This window comes from Neofelis nebulosa, chromosome 15 (assembly GCF_028018385.1).
Source record: "Neofelis nebulosa isolate mNeoNeb1 chromosome 15, mNeoNeb1.pri, whole genome shotgun sequence".
Classification (NCBI taxonomy): Eukaryota; Metazoa; Chordata; class Mammalia; order Carnivora; family Felidae; genus Neofelis; species Neofelis nebulosa.
The window spans coordinates 49,867,316-49,883,162 of NC_080796.1; the positions used below are offsets into that span (position 1 = coordinate 49,867,316).

Consider the following 15,847-nt stretch of genomic DNA (forward strand, 5'->3'; position numbering starts at 1 on the left):
TTTTAAAGTATTGTTTTCTAGGTGGCCAAAAAACAAAGAAAACCTCCCCAAACTGGAAATAAGGTAAATGCCCATTAATAGCGTAATGGATGAATAAAATATGCTGTATTCAAATATACTAATAAATTACACAAATATCTTAGAGAAATTTGCATTGGTGTTACTAAGTAGAAAAAAAGGCAAACCACAAAGTGTACGTTATATAATCTCATTGTTTTTTACCATGTGCATCCACACACACACACAGAGTATACATAAGCATAGAGAAAAATATGGAAGGAAATACGTGGGATTATCAACAAAAAGGAGGAGGCAAGGAAAAAAGACCACTTTCTTTAAAAAAAAAAAGCATGTAAATTTCACAATTAAAATTACTTATCATGAATGTGTATCTACATGAACGCATTAAAAACCATCGGATCGAGTATCTCCTAACGTGTAGGAATAGTATCCTATAGTGATAAGTGAAGAAAGTTTCAAATACTGTGTATAAAAAGGTTCTATTTCTGTAAAAAAGCTGAAACAAAGCCCTAACAAATGTGTTTAAATGTCTGTATGAGCAAGGAATAAGCTAGAAAAGGATAATCACTAGACAGTTACCATTTGGGGAAGGGGAGAAAGACGGTTCTTTCCGTACGCATGTCTGTACTGTCTCCACTGCCGTGGTAAGTAGGTGCTGTATTTGTTCATTGGAAAAGCAAGAAATTAAAGAACCTCAACGAGCTTTCCAGACTTACGCCCCTGCTGGCTCATCATTCTTTGAAGAGCTCAAACCTGCATCAGCAGCTCCCACTTACTGAAGGCTCAGGTGTCAGACTCTGTACTAAGGTCTTTTACACATTGTCATGGGGCCCTCTCCGTTCACTACTAAGTGACAACTACGGTCACCGGCCAGGCCCCAAGACCTGACCTTTACTGCCCACCTGCTTGTACTCACCAACCTACGTCCCACATTTTTCCTTAAGTTCTTCCTTCCGGGTGATCTCTTCACTCAGGCAACTGGAAACCGAAACCACCCCTCAAGAGACAGGGCCCCGACGGGTTAGAGAGGAACCCCTGGCTAGTGCCTGTGTAGAAGGCCCACGGAGGGACCTCCAACTTTATCTCACTGTAATACTAAAAATCTCTGCTCAAGGAGGAACACAAGCCTCATTTGCACAGCAGTGCGTGTACAGGTATGTTTCCCCAGCGTGCCCCGTAGGCTTATGCCCGCCTCTACATGAGATGATACGGCTTCCCACCAAAACATTCATCCTAACCCTATAAAGAGGGAGCCATGCATCCTTGTTCAGAGTCGTAGCTTTGGAAGTCACTCCCCGTGATCTCCTTATTTGCCGCAAATACAGTTTGCTTTGTGCACACCTCCACCTGGTGTATCTTATTTCAGTGTTTTTCAAACAGCAGGACTCAATCCACCACAAATGGGTAAATCAATTTAATGACACCCAACAAGTTTTTTAAAACTTTAGAACAGAAGATGAAAGAGGACATTGAGCGTGACAAGGATTAAGCACAATTCTGAGAGGGGCGCCTGGCTGACTCAGTCAGTAGAGCGTCAGACTTCGGTTCAGGTCATGATCTCGCGGTTCAAGTTCGAGCCCCACATTAGTCTCACTGCTGTCAGCGTGCAGAGCCTGCTTTGGATCCTCTGTCCCCCTCTCTCTCTGCCCCCCCCCCTCATTCTCACGTGCGCGCTCTCTCTCTCTCTCAAAAATAAACATTTAAAAAATCTTCAAAAATATATAATTTTGAGAAACATATATATTTGTATGTATGATAGGTTGTGATAGAAAATACATCTCTTACTGTGAGTTATAAAAATAAGCTTGAAAAACTCTTATTTTAACTTTGTATCTCCAAGTGCATACTGTCTCATACGCAGCAAGGGCTCAAAAGTGACTGCAGAAGTAGGGGCGCCTGGGTGGCTCAGTCGGTTGAGCGTCCGTCTTCAGCTCAGGTCATGATCTCACAGCTCGGTGAGTTCGAGCCCCGCGTCAGGCTCTATGCTGACAGCTCGGAGCCAGGAGCCTGCTTCGGACACTGTGTCTCCCTCTCTCTGCCCCTAACCCACTCGCATTCTGTCTCTGTCTCTCTCAAAAATAAATCAACGTTAAAATTTTTTTTTAAGTGATTGCGGAAGTAAAATCAGTACCTTGCCTGTTCAAATTAAGAACACATTATTCCTTTCCTTTATCCGGCCAGCTATTCTTTTGCATGTTCCCACAGTCACATCACTTCTGTTCCTTTCTGCTTTTTAGCTGCAATCGTGAACTTTCTCCTTTAAAACTCAGTCACTTCCATGGCAATGTGTATCTTCTGGATCAGCCTTCATTTAAATTGTCTAACCTTCCAATGCTAAATATTCCTAAGTTTCACTGTCACGAATCTCCTGTATCATTCAAAAAAAACCTTTACTGTGATTCTGCTATCTCTTTCAACGTACTAGCCTATCTAACACCTTTCCTCCACCCTTAAATTTCTTGTTTACTTTTTTTATTTTATTATTTATTTTGAGTGACACAGAGGGAGCATGAGCGGGGGAGGGGCAGAGAGCTAGAGAGAGGGAGACAGAGACAGAGAATCCCAAGCAGGCTCTGCACAGTCAGCGCGCAGAGCCCAATGCAGGGCTCGACCTCACAAAACTGAGATCATGACCTGAGCCAAAATCAACAGTCCGGCGTTTAACCAAGTGAACAACCCAGGAGCCCCCCATCCTTAAGTTTTTAAAAACAAGGGTCGACTTTTACCCTCCACCCCACCTCCCACACCTTCCTAAAATGATGGTGATTTGATTTCTGCTCAAGGTGCTGCAGGACTGCCTAGGACTATACAGAGCAGGCCTTTCTCAGTCTCAAGTGTTCTACAGCAGGCTTGACAGCAAACCAACCAACCTGTATCCTCTTCCACCTGGACAAGGACAAACATACGGAAGCACTCAAAACTACGCTAGCTCTGGGCACCTGGGTGGCTCAGTCGTTTGAGCATCCGACTTCGGCTCAGGTCATGATCTCACAGCTTGTGAGTTCAAGCCCCACATCAAGCTCTCTGCTGTCAGCGCAAAACCCGCTTTGGATCTTCCGTCCCCGTCCCCCCCCCCCCCCACCTCTCTGCCTCTTCTCCACTTGCTCTCTGTCAAAAATAAATAAATCTTTAAAAAATATAGATGCCGAACTCATAGTAAGTACTATGTAACTCTTAATCTATCATTTATTCCTCCTCATAACCCCTGAATATAGGTCATTGTCCAAGATTCTGCCCTCAGCAGTTTTCTTTTTCTGCCCCTCCCACCTTTTCCCTTAGTCTTGTCAACTACTCACAAGGTTTCAATAAGCCCACCTGTAGGAAAATTACAGATCACTCTCGTAAATCTAAACCTATCTCCTGAACCCCAGATCCACCCTCAATGTTGTCTCTTCCCAATTTCCTTAAATGTTTGCCAGTAATGCCGTCATTGGCTCCCAGCATTTTCACTTGACTGTTCCTCACCACCAGCACTGCCACCACATGCAAGCAATTTTCAGATTCTGTCAACTCTACCTCCTCAGTGTCTTTTTGTTCCATTTCCTAGCTCAGAACTTCTCTATCACTCATTTACTCTGGCCCTCCAAACTGTTTTCACACCATCCAAGGCTCAACAACACGTTGCTGTCAGATAAAGAAAGACAGGAAGGAAGGAAGGAAGGAAGGAAGGAAGGAAGGAAGGAAGGAAGGAAGGAAAGGAAAGGAAAAGGAAAGGAAGGAGAGAAGGAGAGGAGAGAAAGAAAGAAGGAAAGAAATGAAAAGAAAAGAAAGAGCATAGCTCTGATTAAGTTACTTACCAGGTCAAAAACCCTTCAATGCATCTGCCCTACCTTCCTTAAAAAGCACAGACTTTTCAGCTGGGCATTCAAGAGCTTCCACAAAACAGATGGCAGCAACCCCATCTCTTGGCCTTCTCTTTATTCACAGTACACACAACCTGGCCAAGCAGGAACATTCTTTAGGTGTTCTCTCACTGATGTCTTAGCACATTCCTAACAAGCACTCCTCCACGTATCTTCACACTTCAGTCTGTCAATATTTTACCAATCTTAAATGTCCACTCAAAACTCCAACTCCTCCAGAGGTTTCTTTGTTCCTGGTTACCTTTCTTCCCCTGCCCCAAAGATATTCACTCGCTCTTCTAAGTGTTCTTAGACTCAATGACTCTTACAGGCCTGCCTGCATTCTGTAATATATTATGGCTATTTACATAATCACCTTAATCTCCCTGCTTAACAAAAAGCTCCTTAAAGGTAAAAACTATTTCTGAAAAATCTTGGGGGCCCTTTAAACATCCAGTACAGCTTCTGAATTTTTTTTTTTAAGAGAAACTTTACAGAAAGTCATTTAGGACTTCTGGAAAACTTCAGACATCCCTCGGCTATCATGCTAAACCCCAAATGAAATCCTAGAAGAAAGGACCCACGGTTTTTAAACAACTTGGGTAAGGGGTAAAAATCACCGAAAGAGAGGGTGACAAAAGACAAATGCCTCTGTAGCTCTCAGTGTTTTACACACTGTCCCTGGTAGTTAAGGAGCTTAAATGGGAAGCCAAGATAACTGGATTCCAGTGCCAACTATGCCATTTACTCAGTGCCCTCCAATCACTACTGTCTAAGACTTTTTTCACCTGCCGAATAAGAGACTTCAACTAGATCTTCAAGTTCCTCTCCTTGGGCATCCCGTGTTTCTACAAAACAATCTAACTTGTCCAAGCACCCAAACCCCTGACAAGTCTTCAAAGCTTCACCTAAGCCTCACATCCTTAGATTCCTTATTTTCCAATAACTCTGGTCCTGCTTGCTCTGGGCTACTTCAGCACCTTCGATCCCTGTGATCAAATCGAAGTCACAAACTGTCCCTGCCGCTCCACAACTGATCTGAAAGTAGCCTCGGGAAAGGCAATGCATTCTGCTCAGGCAGAAGCTGGGCTGCCTCCTCCCGCTGCTGCTCCATAATAGGAGCGCCCAATGATCCACAGCAGAACTATGTCCCTAAGGTTGCAGTCTGAGTCCCTCCCGACCAGGTTCCCTCCTTTCCAAAACCAAAGGGTTTTCTAAAACGCAACCACAGCCCTCCTCACCCAGCAACTCGAGGTTCATCCCTGAGGACTCTGGCCGCCTGGTCTCAGCTCCAGGAACGACGCCTTTTCCCCCCACCGCCTGCTTTCTGAGATGTGCGTGTTAAGTGGGGGCCGCCGCAAATAGCTTAGCGCAGGCTCCGGAGACTTTCTGGTTTAGAAGACCCCGCGGCTTCCGCTTTCTTCCCCCGCCTTCCTTGTTCGTTTCAAATGAGCTGTCCATACATACGCCTAATCAAAAAGAAGAACTAACTCGGAATCACTTGAGTATGATATTGACTAAGGAGCGAAAAAGCTATCGTCACTTAGTACTTTAAGAAGTGCAGTAATTTGTGGCCGTTTTCGCCCGAATCATGTAGGCGAACGAGAAATTTCAGGCATATAGCTAGACTACTAGTCCTTCCTGTGTTGTGTGTTCAGCCGCGTTGTCCCGGCCGGCTGCTTCCGATGCCCTCAAGAAAGGTTCCGGGCAAAGTCCGACGGATGTAGGAAAGCGGGAAAGGTCGGCTGTGGTGCACGGATGTGGAGCGGAGCTATAGTCCCCGAGGCGCGTGGTCGTTTGTGTATGTTTCAGTCTCGGGAAAATTACTTCCTATTTGTAAAGATACGCCATTGGTCCCACAGAAATGTACGATAGCTTTTGTTAGGCCTCTGTCTCAGGCTTTACCGTGTACCCAGCGTTGACCAGGACACTGAAAATGAATTGGAATGAGAGGTGGGCTGAGTTCTCACGAGCTCTATCCGGCAGGACTGTGGTGAGATACACAAAGCAATTAGAGAAGGCCAGTTGATGGTTGCTAACGAAGAACAAATTCTTTTATCAACAAATTTCAACTGTGGGTTCTGTGGGTTATCAGAAGGAAAAGAGTGGTGTAGGCTTACTGTAAAAACAGGACTCGAGCTAGATCACCCTCTGTAGATTTAATGCCGATAATCCTAGCTCCACCCCTTACTAACCCCGCCCCTTGGGCAACGTTTTATTCTCTGTGCTTCAGTTTTCTTCTATGTAAAATTGGGGGTGATGATAATGCTAGTACCTACAGGGTTATCGTGAAGATTAAATGAGCTAACACAGATGAAGCGCTTCAAACGGCAAGCGCCCAGTAAATTTTAGCTATTATTATTTACAAATCCCTTTCCCCTGAATTACCTCCCTTCCTTGAGGCCCTTAAGGGAGATCTCAGCCCCATTGGACCAAATACAGTGATTGAGGCTCAGAGATGTTAGGCAGTTTGCGTTCCTTCTCGTATCGAAAACGTTGCCAAAATGCCATGTAAAATATACTGCCAACAACGGTAAGTAAGTGTGCAGACACTCTTACAATCATTCGTTACCGGTTCTCTCAAATTCTGCCAATTGGATAAGCGGGGAGATGTCATTGTGACATTTATTTCGTGATGAACTTTTCACATGCATAAATGTGTGTTAGTTTCTTCTGTAGGGTGGCCTGTTCATTCACTTTGCTTGTTTTTTGAATGGCGTATTTGTCTTGGAGGATAATTTAAGGGAAGAATAATATGATCGGATTGATGTTTGAGAAGGAAAACGAGGATATTGTGGAGTAGGATTGATTCGCGAAGTGGAAAGCAGGTAGGAGGTCACTGCAGTGATCCTGTGGAGAGACGAGGAAGACCCGACTCAAAGCCAGGAAAGAGGGAAAGAGGAAGGCAATGCGTTCAAGAGAGGGGTAGGAGACAGAACTGACAATGGAAAGGTCTTTTGTATTTGGAAAGCGAAGAAGGTCAGGAGTCTGACATGACTTCTGTGTTTCTAGTTGGGGGGGCAGGGGGTGCTCCGTTTGACAGAGCAGACAATGCAGGAAAAGGAACAGCTTTGGCCAAGATAGATGGGGAGTCCAGACTGGGACATGTTAGGCCTGTGAGGAATTCAAGTGACCATACTGAGTTGGAGTTCACAGAAGAGGTTTAGGCTAAAGATGGACCACACTTCATCAATTCTAATAGGCGTATATTAAATGTGGCTCCCCACATTTAAAAATCTCTTACATTTAATTATACCTCATAATTATTTAGCAGTGGGGTTTTTTCTTTCTTAGTGCTACATAAGATAACTGTGTTTTACAAGTCACGGTTGCTTTGATTTGATGAAAAACAGCATAATTGGTGGACTCTGTTTTACAAGTGTTAGTTGGAGTGTATTAATAGACCAACTACAAAGGAAGGTACCCAGATTTGTATGTTGAAGGGGAGAAAAGGAAATTTAACAATTTTCCTTCTTGGCTTGAAGCAACTTTTAGCTGTCATTCAGACTTTATATGAGAAAAAAAAAATTTCTTGACTAGGTTGAACTTCCATCTCATTAAATACTTTTACAGATTCTCCCTAAATTAAGCCAGCTGGTATTTACGTCTCCTACAGGTAAAAATCAGGAATTTTCTGAGCGGAGCACCTCCCAGTCAGCAAGGATCAAATCACGGAATATGGTGAAGGCCAGATTTTTGTAACATTCCAAGGATTTAACCCAGTGGTTCTCAACCTTAGCGGCACATTGGAATTTCTGAGGCACCTCAGAATAATACAGGTGCCTCAGTCCCACACCCAGAGATTCTGCATTAATTGCAAAATCTGCCTAGAGCATTCTTAGGCATTGATATATTTAGAAGATTCTTAGAGATTCTCATGTTCAGACAGGATTGAGAACCATTACTGTAGTATAAGACTGGGGGTGCCCCCCAAATTATTGGCCTAGTCAGGGAGTGAGGACTTTCTCAGAAAATGTACTCAACCACAATCCATGCTTATTGTGAGAGATTACAGACTTCAAAGATAGGCAGAGCTAAGAAAGAAAACATGAAATAGTAACATCAACACAGCTCTCAGTTCCCTGGAGACAAGAAGGATCAGAAGGAAATTTAATTAATTAATTAATTAATTAATTAACTAACAAAAAAGGCATATACACAAGGTGATTTATTGCAGTATTATTTGTAATTGCAAAAAATTGGAAACAATCTAAGTATTTGTACATTTGTGGTACATTACACAATAGCATACTCAGCAGCTATTAAAAAAATGAGGAAGAGGGGCGCCTGGGTGGCGCAGTCGGTTAAGCGTCCGACTTCAGCCAGGTCACGATCTCGCGGTCCGTGAGTTTGAGCCCCGCGTCAAGCTCTGGGCTGATGGCTCGGAGCCTGGAGCCTGTTTCCGATTCTGTGCCTCCCTCTCTCTCTGCCCCTCCCCCGTTCATGCTCTGTCTCTCTCTGTCCCAAAAATAAATAAAAAACGTTGAAAAAAAAATTAAAAAAAAAAAATGAGGAAGGGGTGGCTTAGTGGGTTAGGAGTCTGACTTTTTTTTTTTTAAGAGAGAGAGAACGAGAGCAGGTAGAGGGGAAGAGGGAGAGAGAGAGAGAGGGAGAGAGAGAGAGAAAAAGAGAGAGAGAGAGAGAGAGAGAGAGAGAGAGAGAGAATCTTAAGCAGACTCCACACCTGTGCAGAGCCTGACACAGGGCTAGATCCCATGACCTTGGGATCATGGCCTGAATCAAAACCAAGAGTTGGACACTCCATGCACTGAGCCACCCAGGCGCCCCACCCATTTGACTCTTGATTTGGGCTCAGGTCATGATCTCACAATCGTGTGATCGAGCCCTGTGATGAGCTCCATGCTGAGCGTGGAGCCTGTTTGGGATCCTCTCTCCTTCCCTCTCTCTCTGCCCCTCCCCTGCCCTTGCTCTCTCTCTCAAAATAAATGAAAAAACTTTTTTAAAAATTAGTACATGAGGAAGAACTCTACGAATTGATATAAAGCGGTTGCCAAGACATATTGCTAAGTGAAAAATGCAAAGCACAAATGCTGCCCCGAGAAAGAAAGGAATATAAAAAAAACATAGCACATTTGTTCATTTGTGCAAAAGAAATGCAGTACAGGAAAGATAAATCGGAAACCAAGGCAAGTGGCTACCTGTAGAGGATAGGTGGGAGAAAGATGGACAAAGGGAGTAAATGAAATGGGGTAGCAGGAATGAGGAGGTAGTGATACTCAGAGTATATATTCATATAGCTGTGCCTCTTAGAGCTGTGGTAGTGTCTCACATACCCCCAAAATAATGACATAACTAAAACCAACTGGGATGCGGAGAGAACCCAAATGGAATAAGAAATACTAAAAAATGAACCCATTATAAGTAAAAAACATAGCTACACTGAGAAGGGTGGGAAAAAAAAAAAAGAAGAAGAATGGGAAGAAAGCAACTAGCATGAGCCCTAGGTTGGGTACCACAAGGCTAGAGACGAAAAACAACTGCAGAAAATATCTTCATTAGCTAAACACTGTAATTATTGCACACAAGCTCCATTGATGGGTGCTAAAACGAGTAGGGAGAAGTTTGAAGAGAAACAGAATTTGCATAGTCTCAGAATATTTCCTGCAGGATACGTATTAACTACAAAGGGAAGGATAGTAGTTTTACAGTGGGAAACCTGGCAGAAACCACCTTAATCATGTCAACATCACCAGTAATAAGACAAAGCAACATCATGAACCTGAGAGGATGCATTGAGGACACATTATTACCCGCAGTGTTCTGCCTCATCAAGAGAAAACATCAGGAAAACTCAAATTGCAGGACATTTGACAGAATAACTGATCAATACTCTTCAAAAAAGTCAGCGTCAGGAAAGACAGTCAAAAGAGCTTTCAAAGACTGCATGAGACTAAGAAATAACTAAATGCCATGTGGGATCTGGTCGGGAGCCTAGCAGAAGAGAAAGACAGTAGCAAAAAACCTAGTCAAATTCAAGAAAGGTCTTTAGTTAGGAGTATTGTAGCAACATTAATCTTTTTGGTTCTGATTATTGTACTATAGTTATGTAAGATGTTAACATTAGGGGAAGATGAGGGGATATATGAAAACTCTCAAGACTGTTTTTGCAATTTTTCTGTAAGTCTAAAATAATTCAATATAAAAAGTTTTTTTTTTTAAAAAGGACATTAACTCCTTCATCAGCTCTTATGAAGATGACTCACCAAGTCAAATGCACACTTTGTACAACCTTCTAGAAGATCATTGCCTAATAATAGAAAGGAAGAGACAAAAGACTTAAAAAGCCAACTTATTCACACTCAAGAAGCAATTCTACATAAAGTTACTGGATCTGAGGAGGGGATAAGAAGTAGGGGGGAAAGGTGGAAAACATAACACTCGTCTAAGTTATGAATTCCAAAAACAAGCATCACTGATTCCAAGTTTTGACAATTCCTTTTGGAGGCTCTTCCTCCAGGTTCAGAACATGGAGCAGTTTCTTGGCAGGAGACCTGCACAGTCACCCAGGGCCCTACACTTGGAAGGGCTCCACCCTTGGTTTAATGTTCTACTGTTGCAATCTTGAAATCCTTAATATTTTTTTTAAGTTTATTTATTTATTTTGAGAGAGACAAAGACAGCACAAGTGGGGAAGGGGCAGAGAGAGAGGGAGACCGAGGATTCCAAGCAGGTTCCACACTGTCAGCATGGAGCCCGATGCGGGGCTCGAACTCACGAAACCGTGAGATCATGACCTGAGCTGAAACCAAGAGTCGGATCATTAACCAACGAGCCACCCAGGCACCTTGAAATCCTTGATAATTTTTTATTTATTTATTTATTTATTTTAATTTTTTTTAACGTTTATTTATTTTTGAGAAAGAGAGAGACAGAGCATGAACGGGGGAGGGTCAGAGAGAGAGAGGGAGACACAGAATCCAAAAACAGGTCCAGGCTCTGAGCTGTCAGCACAGAGCCCGACGTGGGACTCGAACTCACAGACCGCGAGATCATGACCTGAGCCGAAGTCGGACGCTTAGCCGACGGAGCCACCCAGGCGCCCCTCCTTGATAATTTTTTAACAAGGGAGACCTGTATGTTCATTTTGCACGGGGCCCCACAAATGAGGTAGCAAGTTCAGTGTGCCTCCACTTGTCAACCGTAAGTTAGCAGAAAGAGAAGCCTCATTCACATGATGCACCCTATTCACCCCAGGCCACAGTTGATTGCTCTGTGGATAAGCCCCTGACCCAAGCAGAACCCAATTAGACTCCTTTCCCAAGAATTTGGAATGAGGACTAAGTGGCCCCCATAGTGTGGCACATCTCTTGAAGAGAGTAGATATGAATGAGAGGGCTGTTGGCATCTAAAAGATGGAAACCATGCTGGTTGGCTTCAGATTGAATAATAAAGCAGAGGTTCAGAAGCAAGTCAAAGATAACACTTTCTGCATCCAATTTGTTCCCGAGAACATGCTCCATTACATCCTCTCCTTCTGTGAAATATCCCTGGGCCTTTATAAAAGATAAGCTTTTCTGCTTGTGCTGTCCCAAAGCATTTTTTGATTACAGAGGTCCTAACTAATTCCACGCCCCGAGAATGCTCAGACCCCATTTGTGTTGGGAGGGAACACTTTCAAACTGAAAAGATTTAAAAACCATTTCTAAAACCAAAATAATCATTCAAAGTTGCTTTAAATAAAGAAAACCCACAGTTGCTCCTTTGAAAAAACAAAGGAAAACATTGCCTAAAGGAAAGGTAACAATAACAATAAAAAACATTATGTGAAGATAGCAAGTTGGTTTCCTCGAAATTCTCTGACTCTCCAAGCCAGTGGAATCATTTTCATCATCTTTACTGGACTGGATGCTAATATACTTGATGAATTTCAAATTCAAGCCCTTTAAAAAACATTAGATAAAGCCCCTAGTGCCATTTTCACTGTAGTTTTTCCCCCCATTTACCCATTTTTCCTTCTATACCCTCTAATTTTACCTTTTTTGTAAGGGAAACTTAAGATGACTTGTTATACAAGTCAGACTTCAAGCTCTGGGCACTTCAAGGAAAGAAAGCAACTGTACTGTTTGGCAATAAATCTGTACAGTGGGATGGAAGAAGAGTTTATTCCCCAATATCTCCACCCTCAGTGGATAAACAGAATCTATTCTGTAAATTCTATAAACAGAATCCAAAGTCTAGCTCATCCCAGGCCAGAATCCAAATAGTGAGGGTGTTCATCTCATCTGCTAGGGGGTGTGGAGACTTCTGTTGTGGTGCTCCCAGAAACTGAGATGTTCTCTTTTAGAGGCTTATTCATCCAGAGAACTTGAAAGGGCTCATGTCCAGAATACATAAAGATATACAAATCCATTTTTTTAAGCTCCACGCCCAATGCGAGGCTTGAACTCATGACCTCAAGATCAAGAGTCACATGCTCTACTGACCCAGTCAGCCAAGCGCCCTACAAATCCTTTTTTTTTTTTTTTTTTTTTACATAGGAGAGGGTGGGGCATCTGTTTGGCTTAATCAGTTAAGCGACTGACTTTGGCTCAGGTCGTGATCTCATGGTTGATGATTCCAAGCCCCACATCAGGCTGTCTGCTGTCAGCACAGATCCTGCTTCAGATCCTCTGTCCCCCTCTCTCTGCCTCTCCCCTGCTTGCTCTCTGTCTCTCAAAAATAAATAAACATTAAAAAAATAAATAAATAAGAAAAAAAGGAGAGGGGATCCTAGGTGACTCAGTTGATTAAGCATCTGACTCGATTTCGGCTCAGGTCATGATCTCACAGTTTGTGGGATCAAGCCACACGTCAGGCTCTGTGACGACACAAAACAACAACAACAAAAAAGGAGACACCACCCAAAAGAACATATGAAAAGGATCTTCATGAAACTCTTATTCTCAGGGTTGTGAGCTTGAGCCAGTTTTTTTGTTTGTTTGTTTAAGTTGGAGGAAAGTGCCTGGGTGGCTCAGTCGGTTGAGAGGCAGACTCTTGATTTCGGCTCAGGTCATGATCTCACAGTTGTGAAATCAAGTCTCACGTCAGGCTCCCTCTGAGCATGGGGCCTGCTTGGGATTATCTGTTTCCCTCTCTCTCTGCCTGTCCACCGCTCACACTCTCTTTCTCTCTCAAAATAAGTAAACATTAAAAAAAAAAAAAAAAAGGTGCCCAATCTCCTCAATAATCAGGAAAATGCAAATTAAAGCCACAATGAGATATTTTACAACCACAAAGTTGGCAAAAAAGAGCACTCCAAAGTCTTGTGAGAGAATTCTGTCAAGAATGTGAATCGGTACATCCACATTGGAAAACAATTTATCATTATGTAGTGAAAATGAAGTTTTGTATGTATTATGACCAGGCAATTCTACTTTTATATATATATTGAGGAAAAACTGTTGCACAACTGCATCAAGAGAGATGTACAAGCATGTTCATAGCAGTGTTGTTCATAATAACAAAACATGGGAAACAACCCAAATAACTTGGACCCTGGAATGGATACATTATGATAAACTCCCGTGATGAACTATGAATGAAATGTAGCAATGATACACAGCTAATTTGACCTGCTACTTCTCATATCCTGAAACTCCTTCTCCAGCCACACTGGCACTTTCTTGTCACAGGAACACGCTAAGCACTTTTTTCATTTTTATTTTTTTAAGTAAGCTCTGCGCCCAATGTGGAGCTCAAACTCATGACCCAGAGATCAAGAGTCTCATGGTCTACTGACAGAGCCAGCCAGGCTTCCCATTACATAGAGTTTTTATGGGAATGGTTGATTAACTTCTCAAACAAATATGTTTCTATAATGTAATATGTTGATTAATTCCTGATAGAGGACAATTTTGCTCTCTTTAAATAAATCTTTCTTGGTAATTAATTGTTCTTTTGAAATATGGCTGAATTTTTAGTTAGAGAATTTGCATCTTTAATTGGGATTGGTTTATATAGTTTTCACAGGATCTTTATCAGGTTTCACCATTGATATCGCATTAACATCATTTCAGCAATATTAGCTATTCTTTTTTTATTCCTAGTTTAAATATTTATTTATTTATTTTTAATGTTAATTTATTTTTGAGAGAGACAGAGCGTGAGTGGGAGAGGGGCAGAGAGAGAGGGAGACACAGAATCTGAAGCAGGCTCCAGGCTCCGAGCGGTCAGCACAGAGCCTGACGAGGGGCTCGAACCCATGAATTGTGAGATCATGACCTGAGCCGAAGTCAGATGTTCAACCAACTGAGCCACCCAGGTGCCCCTAAATATTTTTTTAAGGCAAGAGTGAATGCCTTTATTTTTTTAACATTTTTTTTCATGTTTATTGATTTTTGAGAGGACGTAAGCAGGGGAGGGACAGAGAGAGAAAAGGAGACGCGGAATCTGAAGCAGGCTGCATGCTGTCAACAAAGCCCGATACAGGGCTCCAACTCACAAGCGGTGAGGTATGACCTGAGCCGAAGTCAGAACTTAACCGACTGAGCCACCCAGGTGCCCCAAATACACTTTATGTTTTAGGGCAGTTTTCGGTTGATGGCAGTACTGAGCAGAAGATACAGAGCTTTACCACCGGCCCCCACACATGCATAGTCCCCCCCATTATCAATGGCCTCCACCAGAGGGGTATGTTTGTTACATTTGATGAACATACAATGACATGTCATTATCACCCAAAGTTCTTAGTTTATATCACGGTTCACTCTTGCTGTTTGTTGTATATTCTGTGGGTTTTGACAAATACATAATGACATATAACCACCATTATAGTGTCATACAGTGTAATTTCACTGCCTTAAAAATCCTCTGGGCTGTGCCTACTTATCCTGCATACCCCCCAACCCCTGGCATCCAGTGATCCTTTTATGGTTTCCGTAGTTTTGTGGGGGTTTTAGTTAGTTTGTTTTTTGTTTTGTTTTTTGCCTTTTCGAGAATGTCGTATAGTTGGAATCATCCAATATGTCGCCTCTTCAGATTGGCTTCTTTTACTTAGCAAAATGCATTTAAGTTTCCTCCTTGTCTTTTCATGGCGTGACAGCTCATTTCTTTTCAGCACCAAATAATATTCCATTGTCTGGATGCACCAGCAACGTTTATTTATCTGTTCACCTACTGAAGGAGATCTTGGTTGCTTCTAAGTTTGGCGATCAGAAACAAAGCTCCCCAAGACATTCATGTGCAGGTTTTTGTGTGGATATACTTTTCACTTCCTTTGGATAAATGCCAAGGAGTATGATCACTGGTTTGTATGGTAAGAATATGTTTAGTTTTCTACGAAACCACCAAACTGTCTTCCAGTTTTCATTCTCACCAACAATGAAAAGTTCCTCATTAGCTTGTGGTATTGTCAGTTTTCTGGATTTTGGCCAATCTAATAGGTGCATAGTGGTATCTCTTGTTTTAATTTGCATTTCCCTGATGACGTATTATGTGGAGCATCTTTTCCTATGCTCATTTGCCATCTATATATCTTCTTTGGTGAGGTGTCTGTTCAGATCTTCTGCCTATTTTTAAATCAGATTGTTTTCTATTGAGTGTTGAGAGTTCTTTATATATTTTGGATAGGTGTCCTTTACCAGATTTGTCTTTTGCAAACATTTCCTCCCAGTCTGTGGCTTGTCTTTTCATTCTCTTGACGGAGTTTTTCACATTTTAATTTTGACAAAGCCTAGTTTATCAATTCTTTTTTAGATCATGCCTGGTATTGGATCTAAAAGAACTTCATGTGCAAAGTCATCTGCATTTTTCCTATTTTAACTTCTAGGAACTTTTTTTTTATTAGTTTTTAAAATTTTATTTATTTTGAGAGAGAGAGACAGAGGTAGGGAGGGGCAGAGAGAGAAGGAGAGAGAGAATCCCAAGCAGGCGCCACACTGTCAATGTAGAACCTGATGCTCGAACCACAAGACATGACCTGAGCCGAAATCAAGAGTCAGACGCTCAATCGACTGAGCCACCCAGGTACCCCACTTCTAGGAACT

General features: G+C 42.4%; 1 protein-coding gene and 1 long non-coding RNA gene across 6 annotated transcripts in view; one reads left to right on the plus strand and one right to left on the minus strand.

Annotated features, from left to right (window-relative positions):
* The window catches only part of RBBP5 (RB binding protein 5, histone lysine methyltransferase complex subunit), a 34,446-nt gene extending 29,182 nt beyond the window's left edge, over positions 1 to 5,264 (minus strand). For both annotated transcript variants that reach the window (XM_058701147.1, XM_058701146.1), the window contains exon 1: positions 5,105 to 5,264. In XM_058701147.1, coding sequence (XP_058557130.1) covers positions 5,105 to 5,123 — 19 coding nt within the window. In that variant the 5' untranslated portion in view covers positions 5,124 to 5,264. The remainder of the gene's footprint in view (positions 1 to 5,104) is intronic.
* A 257-nt stretch (positions 5,265 to 5,521) lies between these two features.
* Positions 5,522 to 15,847, plus strand: part of LOC131496029 (uncharacterized) — a 42,603-nt gene continuing 32,277 nt past the window's right edge. For 3 of the 4 annotated variants that reach the window (XR_009254273.1, XR_009254272.1, XR_009254271.1), the window contains exons 1-2: positions 5,522 to 5,664; positions 6,597 to 6,691. This is a non-coding gene — a long non-coding RNA (uncharacterized LOC131496029). Of the gene's footprint in view, positions 5,665 to 6,596; positions 7,990 to 15,847 lie in introns of those variants that run through there. The other variant, XR_009254270.1, reaches the window with a different exon arrangement.